We start from the raw sequence: 16,866 nt of genomic DNA on the forward strand, positions 1-16,866 counted from the left end.
TCCTTAACATGCTGCACCAATGGGAACTTCCTAGAGCTGTTACAATTTTTATTATTATTTTTGTCTTTTGTCCTTTTAGGGCCATACCCGCACCATACGGAGGTTCCCAAGCTAGGGGTTGAATTGGAGCTGTAGCTGCTGGCCTACACCACAGCCATAGCAACACTGGATCCTTAACCCACTGAGCAAGGCCAGGGATCGAACCCGTGTCCTCATGGATACTAGTCAGGTTCATTAACCACTGAGCCATTATGGGAACTCCTAGCTGTTATAATTAACAAAGAAAAGGTATTGTGAGAAAAACAGGACGAATAGAATGTCAGAGAGAAACCCAAAGTCAGAAACTTAGGTCCACCACTGATCCACCTGACCCCTTTCTCTGAAAAGTCATGCTGTTCCTGCTTACTGGTGCCAAAATACCATGAACTGGGAGGGGTGTCAGGTAAATACATATTTGTCACCTGCTTTTCAAAACAAAAGCAAGGGGCTGAACTTACAGGGACTGTACCGTACTGGGAAGCACACTGGACTGAGGGTTATTCTGGTTCCAGCTGTTCTTTGACTACGAGACATGCAACCTGGAACAAGCTCCTAACTCCAGTTTCAGCAGTTATAATGGAATCAGATGTGGAGGCAGGGGTAGGTGGACCCCAGGTTTTATTTCTGGTTTCTCTCTGACATTGTATTTATCCTGTTTTCCCTATCTTTTCTTTCTTTCTTTTTTTTTTTTCTTGGCTTTGCCTGTGGCATGCAGAAGTTCTCAGGCCAGGGACTGAACCCATGCTACAGCAGTGACAAGGCCAAATCCTTCATGAGGCCACCAGGGAACTCCCACCATCTTCTCTAAATTGGTCAAAGAAGGCCTTTTAAAATAATTTATAAAAAGTCTCCCTTTAGTTCTCAAATTACAAAATTTAAAAAATAAACAAGCCAAAATAAAACAAACAGAAATTTAGTGTTTCTAGATATAAAGAAAAAGTCTATACTCCAAGTACCATCGAAAGTGAATACATCGAAGTAGTAACGGCAAAGCATTACCCCTTGTATGCGAAGTTCTTCCTTCAGAGGAGCCAAGCTGCATTTCTTTCCCAGCATACAGCTATACCATCTAGGAGGGAAAAAACAGACAAGTCAAAATGGTTACATTTTAAAACTGAGCATTACTCAAATGAACAAGATGAGCAGAATAGCAAACAAATATTGAGTTAAGTTACAATAACAAGAATTGTACATGATGCATTGAGACAAAGAACAAATCTAGAAAAGGAAAACAAGCCCCAAAGCTAAAACTTAACAAAAAACCACTTGGTCTCTCCAATGATTTTATGACTCTATGTATGTGGAAAGAGAAAGAGAGAGAGGTCTCACTGTGACGCTCTGGGACAGAAATTAGTTAAAAAATAACAATAAAAACATGCGTGTATTCCCCCTACACCATATAAGAGAAACTGTAAAATCTAGCAGGGACCTCTATTTTGAAGATGCCCTCACCTGCAAAAATTTAAGAATATATACTGCATTAAAGTTTCAACAAAACATGAAGTCAATTTCCTCCAGTGCAAATACAAATCCAGAAGCGGAACTGTGAAGACGGAGTGAAATGGTTAAAAGGTAAAAGGATAGAATTTACTTCTGATTATTCTAAAAAGTTTGTAAAGTATAAACTTCTAATTTGTACAGGACTTCTGCTTCAGCTTATGAAGGATTAAAGAGTATGGGAACTGCTCTTCTACCACAAACCACCAGAAAACTGGACACAATATAAAGAACAATTTTTCAGATACTGGACAGCTGCAATGAAGATCTATGATTTGAGAGAGAAAAACAAGGTGAGCTCTACAACTGCCAGAAGGAAATTTCCAAGCTGCAATCCAGGGAAAGGAACTCAAACAGAGCTCCCAAACCTTGCTGAACAGCTGAGACAGAGACTGGAGTTCAGACAAGCTGAGGCAGTAAGGATTTGAAGGGCAAAATACAAGAGAGGAAGAAGCTGCATAGGGAAAGAATTCTGGGCATCTGTAGAGGAATTCCTTGGAATATATTTCAGACAATGATCTGCATGTGTGGGGTGGAACACTGTGAGAGTAGGGAAAGAACTCTCAGAAAGCAGTAAGTAAGCTTAACAATTCCTGGATTCCAGACAGCCGGGGTGAGTTTGTGGCTCTACTAGCGAAAGCAGAAAGCCTTTGTAAATAAAAGGAGCATCCAACAGAGCCTTGGAAAGACACTGCTTTGTAAATGTGGCTGGAGGCTGTCTTACATCTACCCTAATAAAAGCTTAAAAGACATGAAAGGATCAAACTGATCACAAGTAATTTAAATAAGCATCAAAACAAAGTCCAACACTCTTTAAAGGAATACATTGAAATACAGCACCCACAAACATAAGACATGCAAATGTCCAGCATCCAGCCAAAAATTATTAGACATTAAAAATGACTTACAACTAGGATAAAAATTTAATCATTAGAAATAGACCAAGAGGAGTTCCCGTCGTGGCTCAGTGGTAAAGAATCTGCCTACTATCCATGAGGACACAGGTTCGATCCCTGGCCTTGCTCAGTGGGTTAAGGATCCAGCATTGCAGTGAGCTGTGGGTCACTCTGTAGGTCACAGAGAGGCTCGGATCCCTCATTGCTATTGCTGTGGTGTAGGCCAGTAGCTACAGCTCCGAGGAGATCGTAGCCTGGGAACTTCCACATGCTGTGGGTGTGGCCCTTAAAAAAAATAAATAGGAGTTCCTGTCGTGGCGCAGTGGTTAACGAATCCGACTAGGAACCATGAGGTTGCGGGTTCGGTCCCTGCCCTTGCTCAGTGGGTTAACGATCCGGCGTTGCCGTGAGCTGTGGTGTAGGTTGCAGACGCGGCTCGGATCCCGCATTGCTGTGGCTCTGGCGTAGGCCGGTGGCTACAGCTCCGATTCAACCCCTAGCCTGGGAACCTCCATATGCCACGGGAGCAGCCCAAGAAATAGCAACAACAACAACAAAAAGACAAAAGACAAAAAAAAATAAATAAATAAATAAACAAGTTAATAAAGAAACAGACCAAGAAATGAGAGAGATGATGGAATTAGCAGATGAGGACAATATGCTCCATAAGAAAACATGAACATAATGAGGAGCAAGAGGGAAGACATAAAAACTAACCAAATGGAACTTCTAGACATGAAAATTACAGTATCTAAAGTTAAAAAATTCACTGGATGGGATTAACAGCAATTAGATTCTGCAAAAGAAAAAATGTGTGAACTTGGGAGTTCTCATCATGGCTCAGCAGAAAGGTATCTAATTAGTATCCACGAGGACACAGGTTCGATCCCTGGCCTCACTCAGTGGGTTAAGATCTGGCATTGCCATTGCTGTGGCTATGGTGTAGGCTAGCAGCTGCAGCTTCAATTCGACCCCTAGTATGGGAACCTCCATATGCCGCACAAGACAAAAAAAAAAAGAAAAAAGAAAAAAGAAAAAAATGTGTGAACTTGAAGACACAGCCAAAGAAACTATCTGAAAGACAGCACACAGGGGAAAAGAAAAAGACCAGAAAACAAAACAAAAAATCCACAGCACCGGTGACCCATAGGACAGTATCAAGCAGTGCACACAACTGGAGTTTCAGAAAAGGGGCAAAAGGGGGACAAAAAAAATACTTGGAAAAAGAGGTTAAGAAAAAAAAGTTCAAAACTGATAAAAACTATAAACAGGAAGTTCAATGAATTCCACAAAGAAGAAACATAAAGAAAACCATGAAGTTCCTGCTGTGGTACACTGGGTCATGAATCCGATGATGGCAGCAGCTCAGGTCACTGCAGAGGAAGAATGTGATCCCAAGCCCAGTGCAGTGAGTTAAAACTTCTGGAGTTGTTGCACCTGCAGCTGTGGCTTGGGCTCAATCCTTGGCCCAGGAGTTTCCATATGCTGCGGATGCGGCCATTAAAAAAAAAAAGATAAAGTAACTTTCAAATAAATAAAAACTAAAACGTATCAGCACCAGTACTACAAGGAATGCTAAAGAAAGTTCAGGCAGAACTCCAGCCAAAAAACAGCAGAAAAAAAAAAATCCTCAAAGAGGTCAGAAAAAGATATACATTACCTATAAATAAGAATTACATCCAACTTGTCTTAGGAAACTATGCAAGCAAGAAGAGAGTGGAGTGAAATATTTATTTCAGACAGAGCTGACTTCAGACCAAGGAACGTGATCAGGAGTAAAGAGGGCGTTACACAATGTTTAAAGGGGACAGTCCTCCCAGGATACATACTAATCCTTAATGTGTTTGTACCTAACGAGAGAACATCAAACTACACGAGGCAAAAACTGATAGAGCTGCAAGGAAAAATGAATGGATCCTCTATTAGGGTTGGAAACTTCAACAACTCTCTATTAGAATGGACAGACCCAGCCAGCAGAAAATCAGTAAAGACATAGCTGAACTCATTAACACCATCAATCAACTAGATATAATTGACATCTATAAACTATTCATCAAACAAGAGCAGAATACACATTCCTCTTAAGCTCACAAGGAATATTCATGAAGACAGACCATATTCTGGGCCATAAAACATAGCTTAACAAATTTTAAGGAATAAAAATCATATAATATCTGCTCTTGGACGAATTAAACTTAAAATCAATAACAAAGATTTTTGGAAAATCCTCAAATATTTCAAAATTAAACAATACATTTCTCTTTCTCTCTGTCTGTCTTTTTTTAGGGCCACACCCTCAGCATATGGAAGCCAACCCCAAAGGCAGGATCCATGAAAGAATTGCTAATCTGGACTTCATTAAGCTCTGTGAAAGATATGGTCACAGAATGAAATGATAAATCATAGACTGGGCGAAAATATAGCACATATATCTGACAAAGGATTATTACCTGAAATATTCAAAGAACTCTTATAACTCAACAATATGAAACCAGACAACTTCTTTTTTTTTTTTTTTTTTTTTTTTTTTTGGTCTTTTTGTCTTCTCTAGGGCTGCTCCTGTGGCAAATGGAGTTCCCAGGCTAGGGGTTCAGTCAGAGCTGTAGTCACCGGCCTACGCCAGAGCTACAGCAACGCGGGATCCGAGCCGCATCTGTGACCTACACCACCTACACCACAGCTCACAGCAACTCCAGATCGTTGACCCACTGAGCAACGCCAGGGATCGAACCCGCAACCTCAAGGTTCCTAGTCGGATTCGTTAACCACTGCACCAAGACAGGAACTCCTGACAACTTCTTGATTTAAAAATGCACTAAAGATCTTTAATAAGATATCCACAAATAAGACATAAAGATGGCAAACAGGCATGTGAAAAGATGCTCCAAATTTTATGTAGTCAAGGAAATGCAAATTAAAATGAGATACCATTACACACTTCTCAGAATAGCAAAGTCCAGAACACTCACAATACCAAATGTTGGTGAGGATGTTGAGTAATAGAAACTTAAAAACAGTCTAGCCGCTTTGGAAGAATCTGGCAGTTTTCCAAACACAACCATCCCATATGATCCAGCAATTGTGCTCCTTAGTATCTACCTAAAGGAGCTGAAAACTTTATGTCACACAAAAATATTCACTCATGTCTACAGCAGCTTTATTCATAACTGCCAAAACGTGGAACCAACCAAATGCCCTTCAGGAGGTGAATGGATAGATACACTGGTACATTCGGACAAGGTAATATTACTCAGCACTAAAAAGAAATGAGCTGTTAGACCATGAAAAGACATGGAGGAAACTTTAAATATATATTACTAAATGAAAGAAGCCAATCCGAAAATGCTACATGGCGTATGTTTCCAACTATATAGCATTCTGGAAAAGACAAAACTATAGAGATGGCAAAAAGACCAGTGATTGGTGGGGAAGGGGTGGACAGGTAGAACACAGAGGATGTTTAAAGGAATGGAAATATTACAAATGGTATTACAATGGTGGATACATGTAAATATACATGTATCCAAAGTCACAGAAAATACATTAGGATGAATTCCAATGTAGATGATGGACTCTGGGTGATAATGAAATTTTTGTTTGTTTGTGCTTTTAAAATTACTACTATTGAAGGTGATTTACAATGTTCTGTCAATGTACAGCAAGTTGACCCAGTTATACTATATACATACACATTCATTTTCTCACATTATCTTCCATCATGTTCCATCACAAGTGACTAGTTTCCTGTGCTATACAGCAGAACGATAATGAAGTGCTGATGTAGGCTCATCTTTTTTTCACTTTTGATGGCCCCACCCGTGGCATATGGAAGTTCCCTGGTTAAGGGTCAAATTGGAGCTGTAGCCGTCGGCCTACACCACAGCCGCAGCAATGCCATATCTAAGCTACACCTGCAACCTACACCACAGCTCATGGCAATGCAGTGAGGCACTGAGCAAGGTTAGGGATCAAACCTGAATTCTCATGGATACTAGTCAGCTTCCTTACTGCTGAGCCGCAAAGGGAACTCCTGGGCTCATTGATTTTAACAAATGTCCCACTACAGTGAGGAGTAATGATAACAGGGGAGGTTACACTTGTGTATGTGGGAAATCTCTGTAACTTCCCTTCAAATTTTGCTGTGAATCTTAAACTACTCTAAGAAATAAAGTCTATCACGAGAGAGAGAGATACAGGAATGACCAACAAGCATATGCAAAGATGCTCCACATCACTGGTCATCAGGGAAATGTGACTTAAAACCAGAACGAGGGGTTCCCTCAAGGCTCAGTGGTTAAGGATCTAGCGGTGTCTCTGCAAAATTTCGCATGAGATTTATCACTACATAACCATTAGCATTCATGGCATAGAATGGATAATTTTTAAAGGAATGACACTGGCATCAGCTGGAACTCTCACACATTGTGGTAAGAATGCAGTATAGTTCAGCCACTTGAAAACAGCCTGGCAACTTGACTCAGGAATCCTACTCTCAGGTATTTACTCAAGATAGAGGAAAACCAAGGAGTTCCTGTTGTGGCTCAGTGGAAATAAATCTGACTAGGATCCATGAAGACGTGAGTTCAATCCCTGGCCTCGCTCAGTGGGTTAGGGATCTGGTGTTGCCGTGAGCTGTGGTACAGACTGTAAATGCGGCTCGGATTTGGCGTTGCTGTGGTGTAGGCCAGTGGCTACAGCTCCGATTTGATCCCTAGCCTGGGAGCCTCCATGTGCCACGGGTGCAGCCTTAAAACGACAAAAAAAAAAAAAAAAAAAAAAAAAAGAGGAAAACTGGAATCCAAACAAATGTATGCAAAGGTTCATAGAGTGCTACCCATACTAGTCGAAGCCTGGAAATGATCCAGATCTGCATGAATGAGTGAATGGATTAATAAATTGTGCTGTATTCACATAATGGCATACTACTTAGTAATAAAAAGGGAGAGGCCGCTGATATAATGCATGGATAAGCTATATAAAAGAAGCCTGTTTTGAGTGGAAGTCAGGGCCTTTAGTGGGGTTTCCTCAGGGCAGGCAAGGCAGGGCTGGGGAGCAGTTTGGGATCTGCTACTGTGTGAATAGCCTCAGTGGGCTATGGGCTGTGGGTTATGGAGTGGTCTCCAGTTGCCGGGCATCCAGCCCTGGGATGCTTGAGGGAGAGGAAGATGGCCTCCTGGGCTGAAAGGGCAAACAGAGGGGGAAGGATTCTGGGCTGGTGAGTCTGCATAGCCAAGGCTGCTGGAGCCGGGTCCTTTGCCATCTCTAAGAATCAGGGAGCCCAGGGAAGGGCAGGCTTCCTCCCAGCCAGAGAGGATTTCTTAACTGTCAAAACATCGTAATATACAGAAAACTAAATATATTTACAATACAAAGAAAAACTACATTCTGTGTGATTCCATTTATTTGAAAATCTAGACAGGCAAAACTATTGCTATAGAAAAAATGAGTGGTCACTAAAGGCTGGGATATGAACAGACTGCAAAGGGCCACTAGGGATCCTTTTATCATGACGAAAATGTTTTAAATCCTGAGTTCTAGGAGTTCCTGTCATGGAGCAGCGGAAATGAATCCGACTAGGAACCATGAAGTTTCGGGTTCAATCCTTGGCCTTGCTCAGTGGGTTAAGGATCTGGCATTGCCGTGAGCTGTGGTGTAGGTCACAGACGCAGCTTGGATCCTGTGTTGCTGTGGCTGTGGTGTAGGCCGGCGGCGACAGCTCCGATTAGAGCCCTAACCTGGAAACCTCCATTTGCCACAGGTGTGGCCCTAAAAAGACAAAAAGATGAGAAAAAATTCTTGGAGTTCCTACTGTGGCACAGTGGGTTAATAATCTTGCCACAGGGGATTAAGTCACTGCAGAGGTGCAGGTCTGATCTCTGGCCCAGAGCAGAGGGTTACAAAGGATCTGGTGTTGCTGCAACTGTGGCTAAGATCCAATCTGGGAACTTCCATATGCCACGGGTGCAGGCATTAAAAAAAATTCTCTATCTTGATTGTGGTAGTGGTGGTAACATACAAATTTGTCAAAGCACATCACATTGTACACTTAAATTGGAGAATGTACTATATGCAAGTTATACCTCAATAAAACTGATTTAAATATACAAATTTCTAAATACGTTGTATCTCAATCTTCAAATATATATAAAGAATAGTTCACAATAATGTTTTTTGCATATTTCATAGCTTAATTACACTAGCAATACATATTCTGTGTCTTTTTTTAAACCAAGTATCAAAATTACTCATATGTCATTTGAAATTCATCTAACTGCACATTATCTTTAAAGAGAATTTTCAGATTAGGGGTATATGCATTCAACATTTGTTTATATGCAAAACATTTACTACGTCTTTTTTTTTTTTTTTGTCTTTTTTAGGGCCGCAGACACAGCATATGGAGGGTCCCAGGCTAGGGGTCTAACCGGAGCTAGAGACGCCGGCCTACGCCACAGCCACTGCAACACCAGATCCAAGTCACATTTTCGACCTACACCACAGCTCACGGCAATATCGGATCTTTAACCCACGGAGCAAGGCCAGGGATTGAACCTGCGACTTCATGGCTCCTAGTCGGATTTGCTTCCGCTGCGCCACGACGGGAACTCTGCAAAATATTTATTATGAAGGTGAATTTTATTTTATTTTTATTTTAAATGATATTTATTTATTTATTTTGGCTACATCCAGGGCATGTGGAAATTCCTGGGCCAGGGATTGAGCCCATGCTAGAGCAGCAACCCAAGCCGCTGCATTGACAACACCAGATCCTTGATTCACTGTGCCGTAAAAGAACTCCTGAATGTGAGTTTTATTTTTTATTTTTTGAAAGAGGATAATAGGAGTTCCTGTTGTGGCTCAGCGGTAACGAACAACTAGCGTCCATGAGGAGGTGGGTTCGATCCCTGGCCTTGCTCAGTGGGTTAAGAATCCGTCATTACTGTGGCTGTCTGTAGTGTAGGCCAACAGCTGCAGCGCTGGTTTGACTCCTGGCCTGGGAACTTCTATGTGCCTCAGGTGAGGCCCTAAAAAAGACCAAAAAAAAAAAAAGAAAGAGGATAATAATTTTTTATGGTCTAAGAAGGTAGTTGATGTGATAGAGAATGCATTCTTCTCTTTTTTTTTCTTTTTGATTTTTTCATTATTCAAAAAAAGGCTTCATTTAAAAAAATACTTATAGATGAAATAAATTCACTTGAGTAATAAAAAAATACTTAAAGTTGTGTTAATTTCAGGTGTATATCTGAAGGTGAACTTTAAAGTGACTAAAACTAAGTGACTCTAAGACGCTCTGAAATCACACACTAAGTTAAATCTGTAAAAAAACTGCCATTTTTATAAGCTGGAAACTATTGAAGACCACCAATTTCATACGGTTCAACCTAGTATTAACATTAATATTAAATGGAAATCCCATTAATTGTAAATGCATGACAAATACTATTACACTGCTTTAGAAGTAGTGTGCATTAATCAGTATTTTCTTTGTTTTTAATGTTTTGGGGTTCAATAACAGGCGACAATCTCTATTTTTGTTTATCAATACTTTTTCCACTTTAAAAACACAAATAATTGTTCTACCCAAACATTTTACTTTAAACAAAGCTGGGTAAATTTACTTAGAGCAAAATCTATTTCATTTGGTAGCCTTACAAAGTTTGGAAGAAAAATAATAAGCTCCCTTTAAGAAGGCAGTGTGTAAATGGAGAAGTCATTAAAAGCCTTTGGTATGTTAGGAAGAAGATGAAGGAAGAAAAGAAATTAAGAGCAATTAGGGCTCACACAGTAACAGCATAAAATAGGTTAATTAACATCTTTCCTTTAAAATTAGCATTCCTGAACAGATTAGATTAGAGTCACCAGAAGCCAAGAAAAGATCCAGAACAGAGACAAAAGAATGATGCTATAAATTTCCTCAGGAGATGAAGGGAAGTAAATATTTAGAAAACCAAGGCTTGTAACAATTACATATGTCATTGGTACTTAAAATAGCCACAGCAGAGTTCATATTTCTTTTAACCTTTACTGTAAGTTGAATACTGTATCATGAATCTTTTAAAAATTTAATCTTATCAATACACCTACTATTTTCTGCAAGTTACATTTCTTAGCGAAAAAACAGAAGTAATTGGGTGTATTAAAAATTCTGTTTGTTTCACTTAAAAAAAAAAAAAAAATGCCTACCCATTAGATCCTGGCTACTCTCCACAGACATCTTGTGACAACTAATCAAAATGCAAGTAGGAAAAAAAAAAATGAAAAGGAAGATCTAGTTACCCAAGAGACTTTGAGCCCATTATACTATTTTAATGATGAAAGTAGCACTCCACTCATTACAGCACTTAGTAGTAATTCCTTAGAGACAGCAGGTTTCAAGAAAAATTATTTTTAAATTATTTCAAATGCACAGGAATTGCGAGATTAGTACAAACGATTCCAGTGTACTCTTCAACCAGAGGCACTGCACTTCCCCCATCTGCTTGCTCTGTGTGTGTTTTTTTCCTACATCATCTGAGAGTTAGCTACAGACATCATCATGCCCCTTTACCCTTAAATATTGTGGCATGTACATTTTAAAAACAAGGACATTCTCTTATAAATGAGGACATTCTCAATGATCAAGCTGAGAAAATTTAGCACTCATACCACACTGTTATCTGGGATACAGTCCATACTCAAATTCCACCAATTATCCCAATAATGTCCTTCACGTCAATTTTCTCCCCTGGTGCAAGATCCAATCTAGGATCATGTATCTCATTTACGTGTCAAGTCTCTTTAGTCTCTTTCAATCTGGAACAGTTTTATGGTCTTTTTTTACTTTCATGACCTTAATATTTCTGAAGAACCGTCTTAACAAAATCCCTCAAGTTACGCTGAAATTTCCTCACAAATTCAGGTTAAACATTTGGGGCATGAAGAGCACGCAAGTGCTATCTGTCCTTCTCGGTGACTCACATCAGGAGAGGATTACCTGGTCAAGGTGGTATCCTCCAGTCTCTCCACTATAAAGTTACCAAAGTTCTCTTTGTAATTGGGAACATATTTTGAAACTATGAAAATATTCTGTTCCTCTTCAAAATTTCCATTGCTGATTCCTCCATCAATCATTACTATAACAACTGCAAAATGGTGATATTTCTAAATTTATTATTCTTTCTACATGTATTAGTTGGCATTCTAGTTTAACAAATGGCTTTTCCTCTATCCCTCTTATATATTTCATTCGCTTATTTTATCCAATGGGTTATAATCCATTACTGTCATTATTCATTCTAAACTTATATTGTTCTATATTTGGCTTGGGCTGGCTCCTATGTTCTTTTAACATTTAATACCATAAAAGGTATTATCTCAATCTTACAGACAAGGAAAACGAAGAGGCTTACGCTTTTATAAAGGCAAGTCAAAATTTGTAGTAGAACTGGACAATTTTTTAGCTGGAGAATTAACTAAAAGCTCAGTTATGAAACTTACAGTTGTTGCTTGCAACTAGCACTTACAGCAGCCCATAACTATGTCACCATCTAAGCTTAAAAAAAAAAACCAAATAGCAGAGTTCCCATTGTGGCTCAACTGGTAATGAACCCAACTAGAATCCACGATGAGGCAGATTCAATCTCTGGCCTTGATCAGTGGTTAAGGATCTGGCGTTGCTGTGGGCTGTGGTGTAGGCAGCAGCTGCAGCTCTGATTCAACCCCTCACCTGGGAACTTCCACATGACGTAGGTGTGGCCATAAAAAAGAAAAAAAAAAAAAAAAAAAATTATAAAAAGGCCCAGACTGTCAAAATTTATCACCCATCACCAGATATGTGGGTTTTACCCAGACCCAAGAATTTTCCAAGATCTAGCAGGGGGTATTGAATGGAAAGAAAAAGCAAAAAGGGGAGTTCCCGTCGTGGCGCAGTGGTTAACAAATCCAACTAGGAACCATGAGGTTGCGGGTTTGATCCCTGCCCTTGCTCAGTGGGTTAACAATCTGGCGTTGCCGTGAGCTATGGTGTAGGTTGCAGATGCAGCTCGGATCCCGAGTTGCTGTGGCTCTAGAGTAGGCCTGCGGCTACAGCTCCGATTAGACCCCTAGCCTGGGAACCTCCACATGCCGAGGGAACAGCCCCAGAAATGGCAAAAAAAAAAAAAAAAAAAAAAAAAAAGGCAAAAAGAAGGAGTGAAACCAGTATTCAATTGGAACTTTGTAACTCTGGTTCCCGGAAAAATCATAAAATCATTGCCATAAAGAGCATCAGCTGTAGACCTAATAACGAATGACAAGAGTAGAATCCAGACCATGAGGAGTTTTATAAAGTCTGCTAATTTATTTAGAAGGTTAGATGAGTGAGTCTCTAAAAGAGAAAATGCTATTAAATAATAAGCTCAAACCTGACCCCCTTGCTGTACAGTGGGGAAAAATAAATAAATAAATAAATAAATAAATAAATAATAAGCTCAAGTCACAGGCTCAAAAAGTAAAAGGTAAAGATGACAAGCACTTGCAAATCTTCACCAACGACAGAAAGTCTAATAATATCATATGTCGATTAATCTTCAACAATAAAGAAAAGAAAAGGCTGTGAACTTAGAAGTCGAACTGCAGGCTGGGCTACAGAGGCTGCATGGGATGGTGGAAAGCGCGTAAGACCAGAATTAGGAGATCCGGGTCCCAAATTTCTAACCTGTACAACTACGAGGTTGGATAACTTTCTCTCCCAAGGGCCTTCTGGCTGCAAAATTCCTTCAGATACAAAACCACAGTTGCTGCTGAGTGTGACTTAGGCGAGGCACGAATCATAAGGAGGTGAGGCATCTAGAGTGCCATCACTGAGGTCAGGCCAACGACTTTAACTTATTTCACTCCATAATGTTACAAATTTGACTTCATTTCTGCACTTCAGGAACAAGAAGAGGGATAAGGAGCAGGTAAGTAGGGTTTAAATACTTATTTTTAATCCCTTATTTTCCAGAGCTCCAAAATGCGCCATTTCCATAGTATCCTAAAATTTGAGAGTGACATAGTGGGGTAAACATTATGCAACTATAAAAATATGCAGGAGGACATGAACTGTTAATATATACAAATGAAAGTTACCTGAGTACGAGGTAAAACTGTAAACAGTATTTGCGTGCAATACTCTCTCAAAAAACACTGCTCTATTTGCTTTTCAGTGAGAATCGCTTCATTCTTCCTCTCTTCCTTGTATCTTCCCTCGCAACCTGCCTGAGTTCTAACAGAGCAGACAAGACGGCTGAACTCTTTCCTTAAATGAACTGTACAGGGCAACTTTTCCCATATGTGACGCCAACATCGAAATGGCTGACTCACCAGAGACAGGATGGGCTCCAGCAACTGACCCTTCCTGGCAAACATTCACCTCTTACTCAATTTGAGGGCTGCCACGGAGCCAGGTACAGGGGACCTGGAACATCCTGACCAATTTCTCTCTCTTAGAAGAGTATTCCTTTAAAGTATAGCTCAAATGGAACTTTGGAAATAACAGAAATTGACTGATTAAAAGCCTCCTAAAAAACAACCTTCCCCATTTTCCTGGATGATTCCAGTTCCTTCAAAAGCTGACCAATAATGAAATGGCCACATGGCCTTGGTTACCTCTTGCATGAGTTTCAGTGCTCTGTTACTTTCAGTTTATTTTACTTACTGAGACTCTTCTCAATGCTCAGTATAACTTAAGTCTCTTTTTTTCTTTATACTCTAATGTATCTTTGAAGAAATCAATTTAAGGTAAGAATTTATTAACATTTGGCTTAAATATTATGTAAATTTTGAGGAGTGGACGATCCAATAATCTAGCTGCTTTCCATAAATATTTAAATAAACTAACATTGAACAAATTAGGATATTTGATTTTAGAATTGGCCTTTTAATTCTTTTTTTGCTTTTTATCTTTTTAAGGCTGTACCCACGGCATATGGAGGTTCCGGGGCTAGGGGTCGAATCAGAGCTGTAGCCGCTGGCCTACCCCACAGCCACAGCAACGCCAGATCCAAGTCGCATCTGTGACCTACACCACAGCTCACGGCAACGTTGGATCCTTAACCCACTGAGCAAGACCAGGGATCAAACCGGCAACCTCAGGGCTCCTAGTGGGATTCGTTTCCACTGCACTATAATGGGAACTTGGGCCTTTTAATAAAATAAGTAACTTTAAACTCCTATAAATTCAAGATAAAATTTTCCCTACTTAGCAACTCTAGTTCTGGGTATTCATCCAAAAGAATGGAAAGAAGTGTCTTTAGAAATATTTGTACATCCCTCAGAGTTCCTGTCATGGCACCGTGGAAACAAATCCGACTAGTAACCATGAGGTTGGGGGTCTGATCCCTGGCCTCATGCAGTGGGTTAAGGATCTGGCATTGCTGTGGTGTAGGCCAGTAGCCGTAGCTCCAATTAGACCTCTAGCCTAGGAACCTCCATATACCGTGGGTACGGCCCTAAAAAGCAAAAAAAAAAAAAAAAAAAAAAAGAAAAAGAAGAAGTATTTGTGCATCCTGTTCATAGCAACATCAACCATGACTGCCAAAAGGTGGAAGTAACCCAGTGTCCATCAGCAGAAGAATGGATAAATACAACATACTATATAAATACAACAGAATGTTAATATTATTCAGCCCTAAAAAGAAAGAAAACCCTAAAACATGCAATAATATGAATGAATATTGAGGACATGATGTTAAGTGAACAAGTCAGTCACAAAGGACAAATACGATTCTGTTTGTGTAAGGTAATTAGAACAGTAAATTCGGAGACAGAAAGTAGAATGGTGGTTGCTGGGGTTATGGGAAGAGAGGGAGTTCGGAGTGGTTGTTTAACGGGAATATAGTTTTAGTTTTACAGGAAGAAAGAGTTCTGGAGATCAGCTGCACAACAACATGAATGTACTTATTAATACTAATGAATTGCACACTTTTTCAATTTGTTTTGGCTGTGCCCACAGCATGCAGAAGTTTCTGGGCCTGGGATAGAACCCGCACCACAGCAGTGACAACACCAAATCCTTAACTGCTAGGCCACCAAGGAATTCTGAACCATCCACTTTATTTTATTTTATTTTATTTTTTTTTGTCTTTTTGCCATTTCTTGGGCTGCTCCAGCGACATATGGAGGTTCCCAGGCTACGGGTTGAATTGGAGCTGTAGCCACTGGCCTACACCAGAGCCACAGCAACGCGGGATCCAAGCCGAGTCTGCGACCTACACCACAGCTCACGGCAATGCCAGATCGTTAACCCACTGAGCAAGGGCAGGGATTGAACCCGCAACCTCATGGTTCCTAGTCGGATTCATTAACCACTGCGCCACGACGGGAACTCCTGAACCATACACTTTAAATTAAGATGGGGAATTCCCAGGTGGCTCAGCAGGTTAAGGATCCAGAGCTGTCACTGCTATGGTGAGGGTTCGATCCCAGGCCCGGGAACTTCCACATGCATGGGCACCATACCAACCCCGACAAATGGTTAAGACAGTAAATTTTATGTTACGTGTATTTTACCACAATTTTTAAAAAATCCTCTCTATGCTACAAACCTAACTCCTAGGTTGAAAGCCCTTTTAGTTTTGAACTCACAGTATCCATCATTTCTACATCACTTGGGAGGGTGAGAAGTCAAATGAGACAAATAGCTCTGAGTACTCGTGCTGCTTAATGAAAGGTGTGTTGTCTGAAATAATTAGCCTTTAAAAAGGAATAGCCTTAACTCTCCTCTGGAATTGGTCAGTGATCTCAGTTTCCCTTAATTAAGTTCTTGACAGCTCAGCGTCCTCACATCTGTCATTGTTTGGGAGACTGACTCCAAGAACATAAATTGCTTCAAGGACTAGGCAGCAAATTTATTCTGGTTCATGGGACAGATCTGAACCCATCTGTTTCCTAATCAAAAGCCATATTTGAATAGTTTTGTTCCATCATATTACCACACAAATGGGAGCAATACAATCATATGGTATTTTCCTCCTTTCTATCCATGTAGCACAGATGATTACAGGAAACACAAATCAATTAAAGGGATGAGACCTGAATAGACATGTTTCCAAGGAAGATATACAGATGGCCAACAAGCAGATGAAAAAATGCTCAACACCACTGATTATTAGAGAAATGCAAATCAAAACTACCACAAGATACCACATCACACCAGGCAGAATGGCCATCATTAAGAAGTCCACAAATAACAAATGCTGGAGGGGGTGTGGAGAAAAGGGAACCCTCCTGCACTGTTGGTGGGAATGTAAGCTGCCACAGCCACTATGGAGAACAGTATGGAGGTACCTTAGAAGTCTATACATAGAACTGCCATATGACCCAGCAATCCCACTCTTGGGCAGATATCCGGACAAAACTCTACTTAAAAGAGACACGTGCACCCGCATGTTCATTGCAGCTCTATTCACAATAGCCAAGACATGGAAACAACCCA

General features: G+C 40.2%; 1 protein-coding gene across 6 annotated transcripts in view; it reads right to left on the minus strand.

The window, feature by feature from the left end:
* Positions 1–16,866, minus strand: part of METTL16 (methyltransferase like 16) — a 76,000-nt gene that overhangs the window by 23,697 nt on the left and 35,437 nt on the right. For all 6 annotated transcript variants that reach the window (XM_021067620.1, XM_021067622.1, XM_021067619.1 and 3 more), the window contains one exon: positions 1,039–1,108. In XM_021067620.1, coding sequence (XP_020923279.1) covers positions 1,039–1,108 — 70 coding nt within the window. The remainder of the gene's footprint in view (positions 1–1,038; positions 1,109–16,866) is intronic.

The sequence above is a fragment of the Sus scrofa genome, chromosome 12 (genome assembly GCF_000003025.6).
Source record: "Sus scrofa isolate TJ Tabasco breed Duroc chromosome 12, Sscrofa11.1, whole genome shotgun sequence".
NCBI classification, from domain to species: Eukaryota; Metazoa; Chordata; class Mammalia; order Artiodactyla; family Suidae; genus Sus; species Sus scrofa.